The 24,007-nt window shown below is 37.8% G+C and overlaps 1 protein-coding gene across 13 annotated transcripts in view; it reads left to right on the top strand.

Annotated features, from left to right (window-relative positions):
- The window catches only part of LOC135497023 (zinc finger transcription factor lin-29-like), a 172,620-nt gene extending 149,025 nt beyond the window's left edge, over positions 1–23,595 (top strand). For 12 of the 13 annotated variants that reach the window (XM_064786674.1, XM_064786669.1, XM_064786673.1 and 9 more), the window contains 2 exons: positions 3,921–3,968; positions 6,330–23,595. In XM_064786674.1, coding sequence (XP_064642744.1) covers positions 3,921–3,968; positions 6,330–7,286 — 1,005 coding nt within the window. In that variant the 3' untranslated portion in view covers positions 7,287–23,595. The remainder of the gene's footprint in view (positions 1–3,920; positions 3,969–6,329) is intronic. The other variant, XM_064786671.1, reaches the window with a different exon arrangement.
- The last annotated feature ends 412 nt before the right edge of the window (positions 23,596–24,007 follow it).

Below are 24,007 nucleotides of genomic sequence, written 5' to 3'. Positions count from 1 at the left end.
CTTCCTGGGCAGATTCTAACTTTTTTTCTCAGTTCACAAGCCCTGGATTCCTCATCATAAACAGTGTACAGTCCTACTTGGTGTCACAAAAAAATCTACTCAATTAGATGTGAAACTAAAGCTTCATTCAACTGAATGATTTCAAGTTGATTAACATGACATTCTATAAATTTCAGCGTAAAATTTGTGATTTTGTGTTGGTTTTTTTGTGCCGCCACGTAGATCAAGTCACTTATCATCAGCGCATGAATACTTTGCCTTTTGTTTCAGCTACACTTCCGTTCAAAAGTAACATCCTTTGTGCTGCACAACATCCTTGAAAATTTCATCAGTTGCATTGGGCTTGATATGTAGTTTCTGGTGGATCCTCTGTTTGGAATTGTTAGCTAGGGTCCCCTTAATCCTGAAAAAGGGTGTCAAAGTCTGCAGGCCACTATCGACCCATTTTCAAAACATTGTGCATCATTTTACTTCTGAACTGTGCAGTATTGTTAAAGTTCTTATAAACTCGTCTTGATACATGATAACCATGGATATAATAATATAACACTACCTCAGCTGGAAGTTCTTGTCCTCGGCCAGTTTCAGTCTTGTTTACATTGCGGATGTTCCAAATCTACATTTTATGGGATGATAGAGTCCAATAGTACATCCTATCAATATATATATGATGATACTGGAGTAATGCATCGAAAACCTTCCACCTCGGCAGCCTATTGAATGAACAAGAAGCAGTGGGTATCGTTTTCACAGCCCACAAAAAACAGACGTTTTAGGAATATTGGGTGACGGAAAAAGAACACTTTAAGAAGTTGTCTGTGACTGTGTTACAAGACATGCACAACTGTCTCTCAAGACCTAGTGCGTGACAAGTTACTGAGGACAGTTTCATTATGACTGCATCAGGTGGCGCACAAAAAACTCCTTCCTGTCAACATTGGAGTCGACTGGATGTGTGGAAAACAACTCGAGTTTGAATCTGTGAAGGAACCATTGTTGCATTGACGTAATGTTGCGTTAGATATTGCTTTTGATGAGACTTTGTTCCATCAACACTTAGTCGAACTAAAGTGTGCAAATCATAAAACTGAACATAAAAGACGACTTCTTTGTGGCCTTCTTAGGGAGAAACTTATCAACGTCTTTTCCATTGTACATTGATGTACTATGTCAATAGCATCTTCTACACCGACCAACTTCATGGAATCGAAACCATTATGGGCCTACATGTAGAAGTAAATGCATTTAAGCGACAATGTGGTGTACAGTTCCAAAGACATCCCATTATACTGGTCCATTATGGGAGGAAGAATTGACAAAAAGCTGTGCACGCCATTCTCCTACTGGCACAGAATCTACCTTGAGAGCTTTGAAATGTATTCCGTAGAAATGTTGGCAAAACCTTCAAAGGTTGTTGCGGATGTTATTTTTTGCATTCTATCTTAAAAGAAAAATTGGCCAGGGAAGAAATGATATTCTGTAGATATCAGCCGAATACCCCATTACAAATTTCCCTACAATTATCTGTAATCAATTGCAGGGCGGCTCTCAATATGAATCGGTGAAGAAAATACTGATGATACAGGGTAGATCAGAATATACGTAATGACCCACTTTTGACTTTAGGATACAAAACTTGTGACAAAATTCATTAAATCGCAATGTTATTGCAGAAAAAAGGGCCGGTAATGACCGCTATATCTATTTCTTTTTCTGATTTTTTTTTTTTATATTACACAACGAGCTGCTGGCCAGCCATATTTAGGCGTTTCCGAACCTGAGAGTTAAAGAGTTAAATTTGAAATCGTGCCTTGGTCCAAAAATAACTTTGGAACTTGTTCTAAAATAAATGTTTATAAATGTAGGCAATAAAAATCTACATCGTAGTTTTTAGCCCATTTATCAATCAATTCTACATGTCTGTCCTCTAATATCTCAATCGGAGATTACATTATCTCAGGCTGAACTAGATTAGTCACAAATGAGATAAAACAGCCTCATCTGGTCACATCTAAAGTTAAGATAAATCCTGAGTTACACATGTGATAGTTGTATTTGGGATACCCTGTACACACCTTATATTTATGTACTGTAAAAAGAGGGGCCCAGTAAATTTCTGGCAAATACAAATGGAACGGAATCTTGACTGACAGACACTTCACTAACAATTTTGTAGTCAGTCATGTTTAACAAGATTTCTTGTCAGAAAAGTGTAATCGCAGTTTCAAAAGTGCTGCACCTTCTCAATAGGTGTCTCGCATCAGAAACCCATGTTCGCCTAATTGCTTGTCAAAATGATGAATTCGTATTGTGCCATTGGTCGTGTTTTGTGATCACCGTCTGATGAGAAAAATAAAAGAATCTAGAAATGTACAATCATCAAAATGTGATGATCGTTATAAAAACCTAATATGCATTGGACAATGCCTTTGCTTACCCTTGCTGCAAATTCTCCAGCAACTGTCCCATTCTGTGTTCACTTTTGACGACAAATATTGGGAATATTCGAAGAAGTTAAAAAATTTGAGTTAATGTGTTATTGTAAAAAATATGATCATGAGAATAGCACCTGTCTTATGCTAAAGAACAGCATGTGAAGCATTGATGCAGCGCAAATGCAAATAGATAAAAATACCAAGATGACACCTTTCTTTTTATGGCATGACTCCTTTCTTTTTGTGACATGTTTTTCCTGCTGAGAAAACATGGCAAGATGATGTAGCAATGTGCCTGTCTTCATGAAGCAGCTGCAGCGCATGGTCACATGCTGCCATCAAGAGGTGATTGTCTCATCGTTTTCTAACAAGTCAAGGTTGAGGAAACTTTCCATTGCCGTGAACTTTAGTCTTTAGTTAAAAGTGGAAATAAAAGTGGGGTGAGACGCATTACAATGAAACTATGACATTCCTTCCAATCGCATGACACAGTTACCCCATTACATTCCGTTCCCTTCACTTCCACGCTCCATCCCATCTTTGAAGATTCCGAGTATCTATTAGCATGAAAAAACATCCTACTCCAACTCGTTTTGTATCTCAGTGCTCTGACAAGAAATGTCGGTTCACCGTGTACGCGATACGTTCTTTGATCAAATGAAACATCTCCTTTATAGTCATGCCCGTCCTTCCGTTGAAAGCGACACCCTCGCTGCGTAATGCATTCATGTCGTAGCGACGTGAGATGCCTTGTCATAGAAAGTTGCATTTTTTCCACAAAAATGTCAATGCTACACAGATTATACCGATCATATGAGTCTCGATCGTGTTACAAAGGATTCAGATGCATTGAGCAAGATTTTACTTCAAGCAAAGGTATTGACCTAAGCCGTACACAGAACTTCACCACATTATACTTACTAGCATATACCCGTGGCGCGGGCTGTTCGAGGTATAAAAATCGGATTGTGTGGGTGCTGGTATGTTGTGGGTTTGGTGTAAATGGGGTGCTGGTTTGTGAGTATTATACTTATAGGACAATCTCATCTTGGCTTTACTGATATTGGTGTATGCGGAAAATATGCGTGATGTACAACAGGATTATGTAAGGTGTAGCCTTTATTAACCCGAGCTCTGGTCGGATCTACATTCCCAGTTTTCAGACTTGCAGAACACTAAAAACAATGTGACGAAGAAAACAATTTATTGAAGATACTTTTCCAATCATATGCTATTGGGTTTTCTTCCTGAGGCTCAAAGTAACTAGTTTGGAACAGCTTAGCAAACTGCAAAAATTTGTGTGCCTTTTGTTCGTGCGATTCATGAACATTTTTCATTCAAACAGCCAATTGAACTCAATGAATTTCCATTGAAATTTCTTATCAAAACAGATTTGATATTTTCATCAAAGCAACCAAACTGAACTAGATAATTTTCCATTAAAACTTCTAATAATTCAAAAACTATTTTTCTTTGACTCTGTAGCCCTTCTGCCTCTGTGGTTCTCTGACCTCCAAAACAGCAATGGAAAAGGTCAGTTTTTGCTTAGTATTTACAATGTATCAAACCTAGGAAAATGAGATAACTTCTATGTTTTATATAGAAGAAGAATAATGGAAGAAAAAGGAAAAACTTAGAATAAACATAGAACAAAAAATATGATGGCAAGCATTGATGTGCAAATACATAATGTAATGCAGTATTTTGACACGCAAGGCTTCAATATCGCGAAATCCCTTGATTGAGCTTGGTGAAAGGACATTAGGGCAGCAAATACATGTAGTTTCTATTTTGGTCATATTCCACATGATATTTAAACATAACAGAAACAGATCTCAGCGTGTACTAATATCCTTTCTGACTAAACTCACCTAAGGTCACATTACAAGAAGGATGACTGTGCCAGTGTCAAGATTTCATGTCCTTTAGTAAGGTCAACTCTCTCTTGATTCTTGTGGTAGGGGTTTTCTCTCAGATGGGTTAAATATCATCTAAGGTCAATTCTTTTGGGTTTCTGTGCCAACTATTCGTTTGGTTCTGCCTTCATATTCTTGATAACTCAGTGCTTTTATAAAACTTTTGTATTTGGGATGGTTTTCAGTCATTGGTGATTCTTTTGGTTTTGACCGCAAAAGGATTTTGTTGGTTTTGATATGTTAAAGGTCTTGTCCTAATGCATTTACCTGGCGGGGGAGGGGGGGCAGGCAAAATGACACTTTTTGAAAACTTTTGGCCAAAATCACAGTCGCCGCCCCCGCCCCCGCCCCCGCCCCTGCCCCGCTAGCTGTAACACCCCTGATGATAAAGGTGTTCCGATGCCTAATGTCCTCTTTTGACATAATCGAGACAAGTACGGAAACACTTCACAAAAACACTGGAAAAAGTCTTGTCAGTGCAAATGCAATCCATCGTGAATGTTTTCCCATAATTGCGCAAATAAGTTGTTTTAGATTCTAATGATGTATATTTGAAAGGGGTGCTGACCCTTTAAAGTTCTTGTTCACTTCAAACACTTGTGTAAAGTTTCTGTTAGTGCTGGTGTTTTGTCATACTAAAATGACACTGACTGCAGATTGATTTCATTATTTGTAAATAGGTGGGGAACAAATTATCAATTGCATATATTTCATTCACAACTCGTCTCCAGATTATCTCATGTACAGGTGACTCACTAGGTACAAGGTTGCACAGGTTTTGGATCTGTCAATGATGTGTAGCACTATTTTTTAATCCGCTGGACCAAGAGAGTTTTCCGTCATCCCCTGTTTTGTTGGACCTTGTTTTACAATGCGTCTCTACTTTTACGATGCGTCTATCTACTTGGGCTAAGGATGATGCACATCATGTACTGTACTGTGGGCATATTCTTGGTTCTTAGTGTGAAATGTACTGTACTGTGCATTTCACACTAAGACATCATGTACTGTCAATGTACACATTCTGCTCAAGTAGGTGAAAGACTTTTGTACATCATGTACACTGCAATATACACTCTCTTGGTCGTAGTAGCACCATCACATCTAATGGTATTTTTCATGGTAGGTATTTTGACTGTATAATATTTACTAACCTTGACCTTGACTTTTGATGAGGCTTCGGGTCTTTTTGTTGCACCTGAACTGGGGTGTCCAGTGGTCAAACTCACCTCCGCATGCACTAAACCTTGATACTCAACACCCATATAACTACAACAGGAGCCTCAGTGTTTGGCATGCTTCATATTTTGGTAACAGAATTTGCTTCGAATTGTTTCGATAGTGCACCACTCTCAGTTTTGTTTAAGAATTGGCCTACCTCAATTACAACCCAGTTCAACCCAGTCCTATGTACTGTCCAAAAATCAAATTTATACTCGTCCTTCTTAAATGAATATACACCAAAAATTTGGAATGACAGATTTGAGGAAAAAAACAACTGGCATATGATAAATATTGAGTCTTTTGAGATATTGCTGGACCCATTTATTGTTCAGCTGTATAACTTGAGTGCTTTCACTGACTTAGACTTGTAAAATTGGTTTTACAGAACTTCTAGACTGTTTATATTTCAGAACTTATTTCTGAAGCCTGGCAGCAAAAACAGAAAAAATATCTGTATGGACAGATATGAATATAAAAGATTGCCATTCGGACTACTGAAGGCATCTACAACTTATAAATAATTCTTAAAATTGAGTGACACATTTCAGAATATAAAAAGCACAGTGTCTCAATACCTGTGGTATTGAAATAGGAGATCTAAAGACCTGATAAATAAGGTCATAGCTCCTTTTCTTAGCATAAGATTAACATAAGGAATGCGAGATTGGACAGTTCTGAAACAAAACTGAGGGTGAAGCCAAGAATGTTCTGATTCATAATGGCTAACCCTGATTTTTCCTATCTGTCGTTCCAGATGTATGAATGCAAGTCGGATCTCATGGTGCATACTCAACAGGTACACAAACAAGACCCGAAGCCTTACAAATGTCCCACCTGCTCAAAATGTTTCGCTAATTCGTCGTACCTGTCGCAGCATGCACGGATCCATTCGGGAATTAAGCCATACCAGTGCAACTTCTGCGAGCGCCGTTTCACGCAGTTGTCGCACCTCCAGCAGCACCGCCGGACCCATACCGGCGAAAAGCCGTACAAATGTCAACATCCGGGTTGCGGCAAGGCTTTCACGCAGTTGTCGAATCTCCAAACGCACTCGCGCAGTCACATGACCGACAAGCCGTATCGCTGTAATAGCTGTTATAAATGCTTCGTCGATGAGATTGGGCTTCGAGAACACATCCCCAAACACTCTGACACCAAACACCTGAAGACGCATATCTGTCGAATATGCGGGAAGTCGTACACCCAGGAGACGTACTTGACACGCCATATGGCGAAGCATCAGATGGACGGAGGAAGTCCCAGGATTCGGATCCCGAAACACGAACCGTTGAATCGTCCGATTAAGCAGGAGCCAGGAACACCGATCGAGTCTTGCAGTAGCGCAAGCACCCCCAAGACTCCCATCGATTCAGCGATGAACGGGAAATCTTCTTCGGCATTTATCCCTATCACGCATCCATACTCGCACGTGCAGCCAAGTATCAGCAACTCGCAAGCTGCCGGAAGTAGCTTCCCGTTTCCTCCAACACTCCAGAATTCTCCACTAAGTTCTTCTCTTCCACACATCTCGTGTGTGACGTCACCCCGTTACTTCCCGGCGTACGACCCAATCAGTTCGCATCGTACGGATTCGCTCGATCGCGACCTGCAGTCGCGCGATAGCAGCTCAATGATCGCAAGAAGTCTCCTTAGTCTCCAACACATAAAGAGTTACTCTAACTTTGCTCAATGCAATAGCGGCTCAACTTAGTCATAGACATTTTCTTATTCGGAATCTCACGTGAATTCATGTAATGTACACTATATTAACAAATGTGGAATTTAGAGGAAAGATAGGTGGCAGCACCCTACACTTACATGTTCAAAGCTGCCCAGGGCAGGACCAAAAGCATCCTGTGTGGGTTTGGAGAGAGAACTTTATACAAGGGTGTGGTGAAAGATTTTCACACGTCCGTTGTCTCGGCCAGAGGACAATCCATTATATCCAATAGCAGCAGAGTTTAACTCCTCGCTCTTTTGGCAGCAGCCGGAGACTGGCACCCCCTATGGGGAGTTCTTCTAACCAATTGTATATTTAGCAGCTAGAGCTGCCTCGGTTTTGAACTAGGGTTTAAATTGCTTTAACGACAGTCAGATGTTTGCTAACACCACCTAGTGGTTTGGCTACGTCTGGGCAACATACTCAATGTATCGCTGAGCAACCTCTAAGGTTGGCAGTACTCTAAGGTATGGAATGGTTATACTATATTATATATTCACTATAGTTTTATATCAAAATGGTTTTCCTCTGAATTCCACAAAAATCGTTTTATTGTGCCTTATTCCAGGAGTAGACTTATTATGAAATGCGTACAAAGGGTAATTTTCTTGGCTGCAACGGTCATACATCATGTGGCGCTGACCTTAGTGACCTTGAACTTTGGCGTCTGCTTACAAGGTCATAAGAAGCATTGGTGAGTTGCTGACCTTGACCTGACAGACTGTAGCATGGCACCATGGAGTCATACGGTGCATCATCGTAACTGTGACCTTGAAAAAGGTCAGATGTGCTTTTGAACTCTTCGAGGTCGCTGGGGCACATAATGTGCCCTGGAGGTCATAGGAGTGTGTCGGATACAGAAATAGCACGGACTAGGAGGCACTTTTCTCGCAGAAGGCATCAGAAGGTGGAATCAGCTTTAATCGACGCAGCCACAAACATTGAAAATAAGGCATTGAATTCGACGAATGTAAAAATCTGTAAAGATTACAATTATGATTATTCACCCATGATTGACATTATCACATTATTGCTCTTTTCTACGATTGTTGTGTATAATGCCACTGGTCTTTGTTCAAAGTCTAATAATTCTGTTTTCTTAAATTGACCTTTTTGAGCGTGTTTTTCGGTTTACCGACAAACGTGGTCATTTCTGTCTTGTTCCTCTGTTGGGTTTTTGTATAAATTTGTGTTTTTAATACTATGTAAGTGTATTATCTGTTAACACAAGTTCACGTTTCGTAACTGTTAATGTTGTGGCGTCTGTGACGACATGTTGAGATTTGGGAAGGGGAAGAAATGGACAACTCCAATCTCTACACAGTTTGATCAAATAACACGCTTGCAAAAGTCCAATTGACAATTAGAAAACACATAATGAAATTTGAAATTTGAATTTCAAGATTTGCAAATTCAACGAACACAGACTGAATATAATTTTCTTTAACAATTCCGTTGTGTACACTGACATAGGAATGCTCTGCCAATTTTCACCACCTTGTTTGTCCAGCTACAACACTATTGCCATGATTATTACTTATCATCAAGAGGCATATAAACAGTGTACATGGATGTACTTAGCCTTTAAGATCTCAATATGTGTTCATTTGGTAGAGATAGGAGTTGTTCGTTTCATGCCTTGACAAGGGACACTGTTGATAGCCATAATTTTGGCACCGAAATCTTAGGTAAGAATTGAGGTTAAGAGAACGTCCCGGGGACCTCCTCCAGTACATCCAAGTATACCACGATCCTTGTACATTTTGTAGGACATCTATAGATAATGTACTGGTGTCATTGGTAAGCTATACTTGAACTTGGGCACTAGGCGACAAGTAGGCGTTTTCATGCAAGATTTTAATTACTTTAATGAGAATTATTGTAAAGATTTTATCTCAGTTTTAAATTCTATCAAATTTTTAATTTGATGTTTGTGTTTCTTGTTGTGGAGACAACATTGTACTATATATATAAGATATATAAATAGTAGTTGATAGAAGGGTTGCATTAGGCCGCCCAGGAAGTGCCATATTTGTTTTATTGCGTTATCTTTAGATGCAAATATAATGCAAGATTTTATCATACAAGTAGGATTCGATGCTTTAGATCATGTGTAGTAAGCCAGAAAGGGAAAGGGAAAAAAGATTATTTGTTGAAAAGTTGAATAAGAACATTGCCAACCTGCAACTATTCATACACGTTTTGAGAAGAAAAAAACAAATTTCAAACTTGCAGTTTTCATATTCAGACTTGCAGTTTGACATCCAAGCTTGCAATTAAAACATTCAGGCTTGAACCCAAGACATTTGAACTGTAAACAGTAAAGTGTGCAGTATAAATACCATTCACTTTATTCCCCAAAGGGTTTAGTCCTCGGGTCGTTCTCTTAACCTTAATTCTCAATGGTGCTGGTCCTTGTTATATTCTATCACTTTTGTGTCTTTCTGTAGATAACTAGACGGGGGTTGAAATCCCTGCGCCCGAGGTTTGTGGGCATATGCAGTATACATTAGGTGTTGCCCACAGCTTAGGATGCGGGCTTGACTGTTGTGGTATATCACGTTTTGAATACACTAAAGATGCTTCTCCTTATCCTCATAGGACTTCTCATGATATCTTGTCATCACAAAACATGGTTGATTCTAAAGCCTACAATCAGGTCTAATTATCTCTGTACTTCAGGTCAAAGATATAACATTCATAGTTCGAGTTATAACATCCAAATTTACAGTTATAACATTCAGATTGTAGTTGTAGCATCCAGGTTTGCAGTCATATGCAGCAGATATGACATTCAAGCTTAGAGTTACAACATTCAAACTCACAGTTATCACATTAAAATTTACAAATCAGTTCAAAAGCAGCAGCGTGAACCCCAGAATGTAGCACAGATCAAAAATGGTAAAAGTGAATTTAAAGATAAAATGCAACCATATTGGATTCCAAGATGGGTGCTTGATAAAGGAAAAGTAATTGCTACATCTTCCTAGTTGCTGCAATCGTGGCTATAGTTTCTGGTTGACTGATGTGACCTGAATGTAGGCTGTAGTGTCAAAAAACTTCACATTTTGAATCAAGCTGCTCCAATAACTCAATAATTCAAAAAAATCCAACAATTAAGCAAAGTACCTTGTGAGAAATGATGTGTAAGGTTACATGTACTCTAGCCCTGCCAGGCGAGTCTTAAGTTCTTCCAAATGTGTTTCAACATCAAAATCTTCCATTTTAGCACTTCAGTTGAAATATTTAAATCCAGATTTACAAATGAAAATGATCATCATATTTTGCCAATTTTGTCTCAAAGCACTTAAACATTTTGTTTCATTGATGCACTTCACCCTTTGTGGTTAGTCTTTGTATTGACTGACATTATACATTTCTAGTTAGAATCTTGACTGTGCATGATTCCTGGTAAGGTTACATATTCCATATGAGTGCCTGGCAGGGCTGAATGAGGTATACCCTATCGTCCTTTCTCCCCAAAATGGAACTTTCTTCAAATCTTGTGACTGTATCTTGTGTGTTTGTGTACAGTTCTGTCTGTGACGGTAATACCTGTTATGAGGATGGTCATAAGTGTGTAACAGCTGTTATTTCTTAAAGAACTGTAACTGTTTATTAAAAGTAGTCACCATGACTTTGGCAGAAATGTTACAAACACAGCAGCTGCTATCATGGTAATAGTTGTACCATACTGACAGCTGTTGTCATGGCACAGCCATAGTAAGGTAACCTGTGGCAGTGGCATTAGTATCATCTATGGTAACAGCGCACTGCTGGTAACTTGGTCAACAATACCAATAGCAACTGTTACACATCATACACTAGTAACAGCTGTTATAGTAACAGATTTAGTGTTACATGGTAATATCTGCTGCCTTGACAGATATGACTCAATGTGGCTTAAGCAGCATAATATTTCCAGGGACAAAAAACATGTGTTTTGTACTTGGGGAGACCAGTAGCATGCGTGTGAATGTATTGTTTAAACTCCAGTGCAACTCGTCTTAATATAAGAGTGTTACGAGCGGTAGCATCTGAGCAACCATCTTGTAGTTTTTTCACGTCTTGTAGCGTCCCCTTTGGGGAGTCGATTTGTGTTTTCCTTGGTCAAATAGTTGTCAGTTGTGACTGTGATAAACGTGACAAGATATAACCGTAGCTAGAGAAGTGTGTTAAATTAAGCCGGTTTCTAAATACTGGGTGTCTAATTATGAAATGATATAACAATTTTATCCGATTTGCGTCTTTGTGTTAACGACTTCAGTGTCATGTATACAATTCTATTTGAATGAGTGCCACCTATAATCATGTTGTTGAATCACTCGTCTTCAAAATGGTGGCTGTGTAGTGGACCTTGAACCTTGCTCGTCATTTGTGTTGTCGCTAAATTTTTCGTAGTCGTCACTAAGTGTTTAATGGTAATCAACGTAGGAGAATTCACATATAGTATAAATCGCTGAACCAAAGTTAAAACAAGTATTCAAAATTACATTATAGGGGCATTGATTAACGGATGAGGTCACAACTTGGCGAATCTGTCTTGGATATTTGACGGCTGTTGACGAGTTTGTTCGGGAGTACTGATGGCGTTTTGTGGAGACTGTTTGGAAAAAGACAAATGTTATTGGGCATGTGGGCATTAATCTGTTCAGTACTTAAAGCGGCTGACACATGATGAAGGCTTTGCCGTTTAAAGTACAAGTGGATAGGAAAATAGTGGCTTTAATTTTGGATTGTGGATTTTTGGTGTAACTTAAATTGTGATTATCTGCCAGAAAGAATCTTCTCTTGAATATCAATGCGCTTGGTACTTTATTGTCTCTGTAGATGGCAGCACTCCAATGTTCATATCCAGATTCGTGAAGTTACGACCTAATTCCTTTTTTTTTTAAACGTTACTTACATTGTACGTCTTTCTTAGAACTGCTTTAAAAATAGGAGACTTGATAATGCCATGAGTGTGTAAAATATATTGTGTTTAATAAACATGTAAACCAGTGGATAGGTGGCCCCACCCTTGGGCTCCTGCGGGTATGTTTGTCAACTCGGTATATGTTCTGTATAGCAGAACATCGGAGGGCCTACTTGTGATATTCAGTTCTGTAATATGCTAGCTCTGCCCGCAAACCGAAGGTGGCGCTGCCTACTTTTAGGTGGGCTGTTTGTACAATAATTCAGCCGTCGTATATGCAATATATTTCAAAATTTGCTCACTAAGTATTTTTTCTGGCTATATGTACTATAGCTAAACTAAAGTTACAATCAAGGCCTTGGCCTCAATATGAAAATCTTGATATTATGCTGGTTTTATTTCTGGTTAACGTGGTCCAAAGTAAAGATTTTAGCCATACCCTTTCCATCTTATTTCTGCCTTGACTGGTTTGTAACATGATGTTTGATTGGATCTCTGTCCATCCTGTGTCTGCCTTGACTCATTTGTAACAAGGTCTCTGATAAGATGGTCAACAAATACACTGAAATAGGAACACAAAGCATAGGAAGCAACAACTTTGATAAAAGATATCTTTTTGAAATGGTTTAATTTGAGTCAGGGTTTGGAATAGTTAAACATTTTTGTGCACAGCCGAAATTCAAACACACACACACAAATATCAACACAGTATATAATTGCCTGAAAATTTCTTTCAAAAATCTCCCTAGTATCTTTCACCTTGTTTGAATAATTTGTGATGAGTCTCAAGATTTTATGAAGCAATTAACCCAAATTAGAAAAGTTGTGAGGAAAAGTGTCTCAAGACAGTGCCAGGCCAGTGCTAAAGAAGTTGTATATCTTGACAGTTGGTATATCTTGACAGGTGGCCCAGTTAATTATCTTGAGACGCTTCCCCTTTGAAAAGCCAACCAATCCCAACACAAACACCCAAAATGCTCAAGACTATCATTGTATGCAAACGAATTTACTCGGGCCTCGAGTTTATGCTGTTTGTTTTGGTGTTCAATTGTGTGCACCTAAGGCCACTAGGTGGTGCATTTCATGAGCTGTGCGGGCGCCACCCGGTGCCAAGTGTGTGCACTAAATGAGCTGAATACGCGCCGAACGGAGACAAAAAATCTCAGCTCTTTATCCCTGTTCCTTCCATTAATGTCATTGGCAGCATCTGTATTGAATCGTAAAGCTCAGGGCAGCATTGCACCACTGGTGGCCTCAGGTCGCCCCTATTGAACAAAATCTCAAATACATCACTAAAATTGCTCAGAAACTCACTGAATGCAGCTCCTTTAAAAACAATCAGACTGTAAGATAACTTAAACTTGTGAATATGCAAATTGTCAGTCCCCTATATCAATGACAAACAGTTGTCTAGTCATCCCCTTGTGCCTTGAAACGTCGGACATTGATGTCGAAAAGTACTTTAAAAATTCAGAATGCTAAATTTTACATCATGTAGGCTACTATAATCTAAAAACGTCCTAATTAAAACTGGGACGTTTGTGAATGTTTTGACAATTTTCTTGCGATATAAGTACGACATTAGGTCTGGCGTAGTTCAGATTCTAGTCACCAGAGTGCATTACCGGTTATAAGAATTTGAAATGCATCAATGATTAGTTGAAAATAATTGATTCAAGTTGGAAGTTCTTACAATTCACTTTGAAATTCACATGGAGTTCTCTTGAAATTCACATGAAGCTCCCTTTAAATTCACATACAGTTGCCTTGAATTCACATTGAGCTCCCTTGAAATTCACATAGAGTTGCCTTCCCTTGTAATTCACATGTAGCTTCCTTGAAATTCACATTCTTGTAATTCACATGGAGTTCCTCTTTGAATTCTCAATTTGCTTTGGGATTCCCTTTCAACTTGAAGGTGACAAAGAATTGCTCTTCGAATAGATACCAGTGACATTACTTATAATATGGATTTAAATGAATGATATGATTCAATACAATACATCATGATAGTAGAATATATCTTCGCATACACAGTAGTTAACTAAATCTTTTTGTCAATATTTTTGGAGAAGACAGTGAAATGCATTACAGTAGAATACACAGTAGGTTTTATGAATACATCGTGAATGCCCGGTATAACAAGGTTATGTAAACTTAAGTTTCCTTTTCTTAAAAACTCGTTTCAAAAATACAAAAAAATGGCACGTTTTTCTATTATGTGTATCAGATGAGTGTGATGGTCAGTCAGCAGTTCAGACCACTGTTCTAAGAGATAGAATGCAGAAATCTAAGACTTAATTTGGCTTCTAATAATATAACATCACTTCATTCACCCAGGAAAATTAGCACCACATTTACCAAGGTTATTCTTCGAAAGAGGGGAGGATTTCCGGGAAATGTTGTTCCTTTCCTCAAGAATATCTTGAGAACCCAGAGAACATGGTAAAATCCTGCATCAAAATTAGATGACTCGAAAGTGCTTACATTTGGTGATCTGATATTTTTGTTCTAACTTTTTCTGGCATTTGAATAGCTATACAGTTCTGCAGACACTTTTATTTGTGACAGTTTTAATTGGATCACCAAATACAAGTATTTTTGCCCATCCAATTCTAATTTTGAAACAAAACTAAAACATTTCCTTGGGTAATTCAGGTGACCTCATGAAAAGGAAGACATTTCAGAGGAATACCCTTGATCAGAGGAATACCTTCGGGAAATGTGGTGCTGATTTTCCGGCATGACATTTGGCTTCAAGTTTTCAGTTTGACGCCACAGGCTCTTGCCGAGACCAGAGATTTTAGTGGGGCATAATTTCTAAATTTCAAACTTAATTTTATATGAAGTTTCTCTTGACTATTTTCATCTGTAATTAACGAAGTTCACAGTGGCATTGTTTGATTGGTTATAATTGTGACGAATGTTAATACTCACTTAACAAGCTGTAATTAACGAGTTTTAAGATTTTGCTAGATATTTACCCCTCTGGTGTCCGTTGTGAATATATTATTATGCCGTTAAAATGACGAAGTGATTTTGACAACTGATTCTGGCGTTGTTACCAAAAATGTGAAACACTTTGACATTTTTTTCTCTTTTTGTGCGTACCTCAATCTGAATAATTAGAGCAGGTCGGTTTCATGTCTAGTTGAGCGTAATACTTGTGTGCATTGTGTATGATTCGTGAACACTCATAATCAAAGTGACGCACTCCGTGAAGGGTGGGTATAGGGTTATTGGATAAAGGGCAAACATGAAAGTTATTTTTGAAATTATCTGAAATTTGTGGGCCGACAGAGACACAATCTCTCTAAAAATTGTCTCCATACCGGTTTGAGCAAGTTTAAAGACATAATTACACGTGCATGAGGCATTTAAACTTTCAATATTGTAGAATAGTCCATTTTAACCTACTGTACATTATTTTTGGTTGAATAGTTTTTGTCACCTATATTTAGAATATAAATAGTATCGGGTAGTGCCTGGTAGTCTGGGGTGGTTGCGTGAACTTGGGCACTTTTCACTTACAATGCAGCTCCCTCAACAACACAAACCAGGAACCACTGTCAGTTTGCCTGTGATGCTCTGCAATAGTCCAGCTTAAGGACTGTTACAGTGATACAATAGCGCCACCTTTACCAGTGACAGGAGAACAAAGATGTGTTTACATCTTGTAACAGTGTATATACATCTGATGTACTAGTGCTCTTGGTCAACTACACTTAATTGACATTCAGCAAATCTTGCCAAGAGATAAAATGAACGATTCTGATTTTTTGTGACACTCTGTATGATACAGGAATGTATTGATTAGGAATACTCACTTTTGAAGCTGAATTGAAGAAAAATAATTCCTGGTACGTGCCTCATCCAAATTCTCCGCCAAAAAATATCCCACTCTTCATCAGATACTATTCTCACTTTAAAACACTTATAACCCTAGCGTAATTTAACTGGCTCCAAGCCAAAGCCTGGTTTTAGAAACGACTATATGAACCCTGTAAAGCACTAATAGCCGTGTATAGGTTATTCTTTTCTGAGCAAGTTGCATATAATGTAAGTTCGAAAGAAACAGAATTGAGTCTTGTCAATTGCTATTTTGGTGCCGGTAATATAAAAGTGCCGCACGTACATGTATGTGTATAGATATTAAATCATATTATATAGAAGGGGTCTACCCTGGACAGTTTCAGTCTGCCTGTACGTCATGCTATAGCGACACCTTGGATGTAGTTTTAGTCACTGTGTATAGGTGGCGCTGTGTTGAACCGACTATTTAGCAGGGTGAGCCACGTAGTATTGAATGTGTCAAAGAGGCTTCACTGCTGCGCTCGAGAAATCCAGTCGATGTAGTGAGTGCAGATAATTAAAAACCCAAGAATATCCATGTGCTGATTTCGTGCATGTTGACCGAGTCATGAGTTCGTCTTGTAACAGTGTAAATACATCCGATGTACTAGTGCTCTTGGTTAACTAGCCGGAACCGACATTTAGCGAATCTTGCCAAAGATAACTTGACCTCGCATTTACGATTACGGGGTACACTCGCCAAAGTACCCTATAGCTTTCAGGGTATGAAACTAAGCATAATAACTCTGTATTATCATATACAGGAGAACTGATCGAGGTAAAGTTGCCTGATTTTTGTTATTTCCAATTTGACCTGTCTTTATTTTTTAGTACCGTTTCTGAATACGCTTAAAGCTGAACCAAATTCTACGAAACGGCTTAAGCTGTGTCGACAAGGCATTGAAACAAAAGTTTTAAAATTGCGAGGAAATCTGTGATAATGATTGCACATTCTGCAGTGCTACCAATTGTGCTGAGGACTACCTACGACCTTTAAACATGTCGAAAATTCTCAAGTAAAATCCTATCAAAGTGAATTTTGTGTGGGTCTAAAAATTATCTGTCCCCTTTGGAGACAAATGGAATAGGTGTTGTGTTGAAATCTCAAAGTTTTTTGTATCCTCAGTATGGGCAGTGTTTAAAACGTACATCCTTGGTGTCGCTTTTTCGGTAAGGAGCTTCAAGATGCGTTATGTAATGCGCTTTGGCATTTATACAAACTTTTTGTTAAATCCGATTTGACTAAGACCAGTTTGGTCAATTTTTAATGTATGTGCTTCATGAACATTTGTGGGTCAAAATGTGCTATGTGCGTATCGGAGTAATAGTTTATTGTTGACAGGCTTAAAAGAACTGTCATTCAAAAATGTTCTCAACACAGGTTTGGTTTGGAAAAGAGCCTTTAGGATTTGAAAGAAATTTGCATCTCCTTTTTTCAACTTCAAATGAATTTTCATCCATTGATAATTTGCCCTTTCGCTTTTACAGATCGACTTAGTCATGTTATTAACAATTAACCCTTTCCATCACGATTAAAGATGAACTATCATCTGATTTTTCATGCAGAGTATTAAGCCGAGGATAAGTCCATGGTTCTACAGTTTCACCAAGTGGTGACTAACATGAACCATTCCTCATTTTCATTGGCTACTTTGAAATCACATGACCACATTCCACCAATCACAAACCAAACTACTTTCTCAGCTCAAAATCAGTATGAACTATTATTCAAAATCTGAAAAGTAATTTGAAAATCTGGAAGCGAATTTCTCTCCTTGCTTCAGAAACGCCAAGAATTCTTCTTTTTTCATTTTTACGAATGGTAAGGCCGTTTTCATGCAAGGCAATCTGTTTGGTCTGACCAATCTGAAAGCAGGTGTAGTATGGCAGAAATACAGCAGTAAAATACCCTGATGGCAGCTGGGTAATATTTGCCAATTTTTCCGCAGTTTCAGTATAGACCATGAGCCGATTTCAGGACATGACTATTTGTATATTGCAGATGTTAAAGTGAGAATATTTCATCGCCAGCAAATGTTATCATCTTTCTAGGAGGTTTCATCAATTTCATCTTGGCTAAACCTCTTTATGAACGATAAGACAAAAATACATTCTTTGTTGCACAATGTTCTGTTGGAAATACAGAAAAATTTGAAGATGTTTTTGGCCTTTTGTGGTAAACTTTCGCAAAGCCATCTGTTGAAGTGTTAAAAATGTAATGATATAGTCAAGGTCCAGTTTTTAGACGCAGAGTACCTGTTCAGTTTGTTTTTCCATAGATTGTGAACGCCTTTCATTGGCCGGTCCAAAACCGTGGGCATTGATTTGATTATTTGCAGATGTAGATAAAAATTTATCATGTTTTTTTTGTGAAATGTACAAGCATATCAAAAAGGTGTTATAACTAAATAATTGGTGTGTAAGCCAGATGTAATTGACATATTTCTAATACAACTATTTTCAACTTCTGATGTCAAAAGGTCTCATAATTCTCGGTATTGCTAAATTTCAAAATACAGTGTTACTTTGTGATGGTCATGTGACTAAGGTTGATATTGTCAAAATTTATAGCCTATCACTCTATTGTACCAACAGAATAGACTATTCCGGTGTCTTATTTCAATATTGGGAGAGTCCATGTCATTTCAAAGGGTGTATACGCCTTTAATATACATCAAACTTCTGCTCTTTTGTTTCATTCATTAGAATTTTTTATTTCGCCAAATACCTGAACAAACACATCTCCTGGTCTGAACAAAACATAACCCTTCCCATTTTTATTTTTTACCATTATCAATAGATCTAAGGGTCCCAAGGAAGAAACCGTTCCATTGCGTAAAAAAAAAAGTTATACTGCTTTTCATGATTTTTGGAGGAAATTTGCCGACTTTTCAGTGGGATACCCTCAGCTCCATGATATCCTATGTGACCATTGTGTTCCTTTTGCATGCCACTTACATGTGTAACTAATTTTGTAGCTTTTTGTGCACCACTTTGCATTTCTCTTTAGAAATCAGAATTTGCCTAGTCTTATCAGCATAACGACGCTTGATCGCTTCTAAAATGTATCTCATTCAAATTCACTTTGTCGTTCTACTTTTATACGTACCCATAAAAATGGCTGCCGGCTTTTTTAGATGTTTAGGCAGAAAGTATTTTTATGGACACTTTTATCGTGTGCAACCCGGTGATGTTTTTCTCCTTTTGTTTCTTCGGCTGCTGTCGGGCGAGCAGATCATTCAATTAATTAATTAATTACCGAATAACAATGGTTAATTAACGAGAACTATTGTCATTATTGAATTACGTTGGAAAATCACTTTAGCATTTTACATGCGTTTTGGTGCAAAGAGGGGTTGAACTGTTTCAAAAGTAGCAATGGTATTGACCTACAATCTCAAATTCAATTTCAATTTCAATCCCATGTACATTTCAGCCTTAAGCAATTGAGAACTGTAGGATCTGAAAAATTTGGGAGAAAATTTAAGAAAACTTTTTCAGTTTTGAATTTTATAAAGTTTTTACAAACTTACAAACGAATGTATATGCAACTTTATTGGATGGGACTCACAGTGCCTATGAAAAGGATGTTAAATGTTGGGTAGGTCAGTCTGGATCTAGCAAAGTATACTGCATCCCTGGACTTGCAACTTGTGGTGCCATTGGTTAGTAATGTGGCTTACCATAAAATCTTTTATTAGAAACAGAGCATTTACTGCGTTTTAAAATCAATGCAGTACATCACAACAACCAGAGAGGTGAAGGTCACAGTTTCTTGAAAGGTGAAGGTCACCATAATCACCTGAAAGGTGAAATGTTCCTCAGTTTCCTGAAAGGTGAAGATCACCATAATTACAAGCACCTGAAAGATTAAGGTCGCCACAATTACCAGAGAGGTAAAGGTCACCATAATCATGTAAAGGTCAAAGTTAGCATAATTCTTGAAAGGTGAAGGTCACCATAATCACGTAAAGGTCATGGTCACCATTGCTACATTTGAAGTACCCCTGTATGTCATATTATACTCTAGTCCATATGAATGGTAAACTGATCAAGGAGCAGTCGGTTAAAAAGCATTTCAGGCACATTCCAAATAATTAGTTAAAAGTAATGAAGTTTTACCTAAGCGAACTTAAATTTTCCCATTAGTTCATCAGTTAAAATTGTCATTTAGGTAACAGAACATGACCCACCTGTGTAAGGTTTTTCGAATTACTCTTTTCGTGAGAAGTTCAACTGAAAAGGAATGAAAGCAGCCCATATGCAGGGTTGGAGTTTGGTCCCATCCAGTCTCACCGAAGTAAATTTCTCTTGACGAGAAAACTTGTGCTTGTTTTGATTTTAATTCGGCGCGTCCATTTTTTGCATACAATGCAGGCATTAAACACATTCCTCATGGCAAAAGACTTTGGTCAACATTTGGCCGGTGAAAGATTTTATTTGTATTTTTAACCTGGCCGCTTCCAAGACGTTTTGTGTTTTTTCGTACTATCTGAGAACTACTAATTCTTGCTTTCGTAAACTAACATTTTCCAAAATCCTTATTCTGTTTGAAACGGAAGATACTCCCAACAGAGGATGAGTCATTTTGATCTTTTAATTAGCGTAATCAACTGGCATTTGAGGGGATTTAATTGCAGAGGAATTTTCCTGCCATCTTTTGAAAAAGATAACAAGACGCACTCCCGAAATCAAACAATTTTTATTTGAAATTGAGTTATCCAAAAAATTTTCCAAGATGTTCCCTCTTCCGCTTGATGTTTGAAAGAAAACATTTAATTGTTCATTCGGCTGGGGAAAATTGAAAAGTGGTTGCTGGTATCTTCCAATTTTTGAAACTTTCAAAATTCAGTTTGTTTAGTTTCTGTCTCGGATATGTTAGACCAAGGTTTAAAGTCAAATCTACGAACCAACTTTAGAGATGTCAGAATCCAACAATGACTGGAAAATTATCGTTAGGATATGATGCTTTAATTTCTTTGACTAACTAGTTTTGGAATGTGCGTGTCATGCATCTTGCACTGTAGCTAAACCTGAGTAAACAATCTCTGTTCGCTTCTAGTTTATTTTTGCACTAAGTTGTGTTTTGTGTGCATTGCTGCCTAGTTTTTCACAGTCTTTCTTTCTCTTGCATGCCTTTTGAGTTCTGAGAGTTGCCATTTTCAAGGGGGCCGATAAGCCATTTTCAAGATGGCAGACATTCTAGTAAAATGTTTACTTTATAGTTGTCATTGTGTGTCATTTCTCATGTCTCTCCCACCATTTTGTTATGTGAGGTCGGAGCATGATTTGAGCAGATTCAAGAAAGTCAGAAAAAAATTAAAATGTGCTGTGTTTTGTGAAAGTCATTTTGGTTCATAAAACATTGAAATGAAACCATCGTTTGATGTGGTTTCGTTTTAATTTTTGAAGAAGCTCAAATTTGCCTCTGCACTTTTTGGTCTTAAACTTAAACTTGTTACTGTAAGATAAAAGTGTAAATCATTATAATGCCACCTAGTGGCAACAATTGCGCCACCTAGCGGTAATTTGGTGAACTATATTATGTTGGCACTTTTGCACATAGCTCAGTATGTAATGAAACTTTCAAAATGCTAATGTACAGATGGCGATCAAAAGCATTTTGAATACCACTTTCTTCCGAAAAGTCGATTATAACGTTGCAAGCTTCTCGTGTATTCATACTTACCCTTTAACCTAATATTTGTGGGATGAAGGGGTACCCACGTTTTCTTCCTAACTGAACTGGGCAGCCGACCAAGTGTAATTTGGTGTGTATTTGTCTAGATTCTGCCGGCTCCCCGACAAGTTTATGTTTCTACTACTACGTGTAATCCTGGTATGTATTACTCGGCCTCGCACCAAACATACTTTTCTGATCGCAGAAAGTTTTTGAATATCGGCGGATTATTTTTCTCTGAACTCTACGCAGGTGTTGTACGTGGTAATATTAAGTAGATAACGTCTTGTTTCACGATAATCGAGTCTATATATGAGTGAGGCGTCCGTACAGTAAATTAGCTCATTCTATCCGGAGGGAGAAAAAACGACATCTCAAAAAATTCGAAAAATGAATAATGCTTCCATTTGACATATGAGGGTTATGTCAATCTATACCTAAAACAACCGGCCTTGAAAACCTGGAAAAATGGCATTCTAAATGCTTGTCAAGATTGTTAATAAATTTGTGTGATATTTTCTGAAATTCAGATGAAAAGTTAAGGAAAAGTTGTTTTGACATAAAGGTTAGACGTGTTCTTCAAAATATAAAATTGGAACTGGAACTTTTTGATTTGGGATTTTCCAGTTAAGCATTTTGTAAATACATGCACATTGAATATGAATTTCAACAAAACTGTTGTGTAGACTATAAAGAAACACTTCTCAAGCCAATTTTCATTGTGCTCTGCACAATAGCCATTACCTACAGGGCATCTGTAAACAATGTACAGAAATGAACCATGTCTTTAAACTTGTTAAAGTTTTTTTAAATGTGAAAACAGGGTGAGAATTTATCTTCTTTGTCAACACTTGTAAAGTGTAATATCAAAGGTGCACTATTTTTCATGAATTACTCGCAAATATCGCACCGAGAATCGAGACTAGAGACAATACCCCGTTCTTGCGCAGATTGCTGATTGAGGATAATCTATTTGGTTTCGAAGGAGACAAGAACTATTCTTTATTTTCAAATTTGTACGGCATTTAATGCCAACATTTTTACATTCACACTATACATGTACAAAGATAGGGTATAATATTCGGTGAAATTTTTGGAGTTGAGAAATTTCCTTGGTGTTGAAAAATTGGAGCTAAAACTATTTGGAGAAAACTTATTGTAAAATCTCGCACAAGCTAAAAGATTGAAGTATCTTCGCGAGGAAGGTGTCTAATAATATTGCGCACTTATAAAAATTCAAGCAATCAGGATGGGTTTCAAATTAGGAGGAAGGGTAGCACATAATATCATAAAAAGGGCGGTGGCTGACTGAATTGTGCACATATAATCAATGCATCAGTGCACTCTCTGCTGATATGGGTAAAAACAAAAGTTTCAGAAGTCGCAAAATGCTTATTAATATTTTATTTCTATATGCATAATATAAGATATATATATATATATAAATGATCTGGTGGGTGTCTTTCTGAAATGCACCAGTCAGGTTGATGCCTTATTTTCATAAATGTTTCATCGTCATGAAATGGCGTTAGAGCGACCATGAGCACAGCTCATTTCGGCAATCTGCGTAAAACGTTGGAAATTCACAGGTTTTCATCGCCGGTTGAAAAATCACGACGTCCAGATCCAGTACGACAATTTGAAGATCCTTTTGCATTTTGCAAATATTGGAAAAAATCTCGGTGTAAATCATAATTGAAACAAAACTAATGTTCAATTAGGTGGCTTTCAGGAGGAATGGGTTAACTGTTATGTGTAAATGTGAAACAGTGGCATAAATTTGACAGTTTTTTAATTGGTAGGTTGTCTGTCGACAAATTGTTGGATGTATGCAATAAAAATATTAATATTCATATGCTTGTTCGTTTTATTCTTTGATAGGTAGTGTGTGAATGCTGATCCTGCAGGATCATGAAATTCAACAAACAGGCTACTCTGACTCTGTAATCACTCCTGTAACACACAATGGAAGGAGCATGTGAATAGCCCAGTTGAGCTTGTACCTTAGCCAGCCAAGAAAATATGTGTCCCCACATTCAGCTGATGGTCCAACTTGCCGTTGTTGCAAGAGTCAGACTCCCGGCACGGAAATCAGAATGGGTTAGCTTATGTTGACTTGGAGACCAACTCTTTACATGGATACATGCTTTCCTTATGATTATACAACATCTGTTTATATGGATACGTCGCCATGACAACAAGCTTTTCCCGTTGTTTTTTTGAGAAAGTTCGTCAGTTTTTTGAGAAGTCGGCCAGTGGCAATAT

The sequence above is a fragment of the Lineus longissimus genome, chromosome 12 (assembly GCF_910592395.1).
Source record: "Lineus longissimus chromosome 12, tnLinLong1.2, whole genome shotgun sequence".
Taxonomy (NCBI): domain Eukaryota; kingdom Metazoa; phylum Nemertea; class Pilidiophora; order Heteronemertea; family Lineidae; genus Lineus; species Lineus longissimus.
This window is presented reverse-complemented; position numbering and strand designations above follow the sequence as displayed.